This window comes from Corapipo altera, unplaced genomic scaffold, assembly GCF_003945725.1.
Source record: "Corapipo altera isolate COAL_440 unplaced genomic scaffold, ASM394572v1 96, whole genome shotgun sequence".
NCBI lineage: Eukaryota > Metazoa > Chordata > Aves > Passeriformes > Pipridae > Corapipo > Corapipo altera.
In genome coordinates, this window is record NW_020884962.1 from 28,076 (window position 1) to 29,533 (window position 1,458).

Below are 1,458 nucleotides of genomic sequence, written 5' to 3' on the forward strand. Positions count from 1 at the left end.
CTCCCTCAACTCACCCTCAACATTCCCACAAGCCCATCCCACCCCTGTCCCAGCTCCCGGAGGAGAGTGATCTCGTCCCGTGGAACCTCCCATTCATCAGGGACATAAACTGCAGCAGAGGGGGACATTTCTGAACTGAGCAAGTACCTTGTGAAAGGTGCTCCTGTGGCAGTTTAGATTACAGAATCCCAGAATATACTGAGTTGGAAGAGACCCACAAGAATCACCCAGTCCAACCCTCAGCCCCTCTTCTGGGAGGAGGTTGCAGTTCTCCTCATTGCCTTGATCCTCCCCAAACACCTCCTGAGGGGGTGGTGGATCCCTGCTGAAGGGGTGGTGGATCCCTGCTGAAGGTATTTGAGGTGTCAGTCGGGCTGCTGTGGATTTTGGGGGACACCTGGGATTTTGGGGGAAGGCCAGACACATGCCCCAGGCTGGCAGGGAAGAGGACTCAGAAAAGAGAATGACATGTCTGCCCAGGAGGAATTCCTCCAGTGGTGTTGTTTCTTCAAGTAAAGCTGCGATAAGGCGAAGCAAAATTAAATATTCCAAACAACTCTTTGAGCTGAAGTAGTAGAAAAAAAAAAAAGGAAGGAAAATGGCTTGGGATCAGCGAGTTATTTTGTCTGGGAGAGCAGCTCCAGGGAATATCCAGCGACTTGGAACAGTGAGAAATAACAATCCCTAAAGGCTTGTTACATCTGCATAATGAGCTGTGAGGGGCTTAAACACCCCCCTGGAGCTGTTGCAGCTTGGATGAGAACATCCCACCACCCCACCAACTCTTTCACGACGACTTTTTAATTAAGCCTTCAAACATGCAAGTCTATTCATTACCTACACTTAAAGAGAAACTGTCAGTGCCCTTGTCAAAGTGGGGGGTTTTTTGGGGCATAACTGGGATATAATTCCAGGTCCCAGGCCACATTCCTGTTGCCCGTGGCCTCACCTGAGCAGGAGAAGCCGTCACCGTTGAAGCCCTCGCGGCAGGCGCAGCGGTAGGAGCCGGGCGTGTTCACGCAGTTGGCGTTGAGGTTGCACTTGTGCTCTTCGGTTGCACACTCGTCCAGGTCTGGGCAGGGAGAACACCCCGTCAGGGCTCTGCCTCCGGCCCTGCCCCCCGAGCCTGGGCAGCTCTGGGGGTTCAGGGATGCTCCGGGAGCTTCTCCGGCCTCTGTGACCAGGACGCTCGCCCACGGCCCCAGGTGCCACATCTACACGGCTTTGAGAACCCTCCAGGGGTGGTGACTCCACCACCTCCCTGGACAGCCCATTCCAGGGCTTGACAACCCTCTCCATGAATAAAGTTTCCCTGATATTCAACCTGAACTTCCCTTGAGGGAACTTCTACCAGCCCTGGGAATGGGATCTGTCAGCCTTTGGAATGGGTGCTGCACCAGCCCTAGGAATGGGTTCTACCAGCCCTGGGAATGGGTTCTACCAGCCCTGGGAATGGGT

The 1,458-nt window shown here is 54.2% G+C and overlaps 1 protein-coding gene across 1 annotated transcript in view; it reads right to left on the minus strand.

Annotated features, from left to right (window-relative positions):
- The window catches only part of LOC113957184 (fibrillin-2-like), a 99,959-nt gene that overhangs the window by 24,551 nt on the left and 73,950 nt on the right, over window positions 1–1,458 (minus strand). The window contains 1 exon segment of the mRNA XM_027664404.1: window positions 950–1,072. Within this exon segment, the coding sequence (XP_027520205.1) occupies window positions 950–1,072 (123 nt within the window).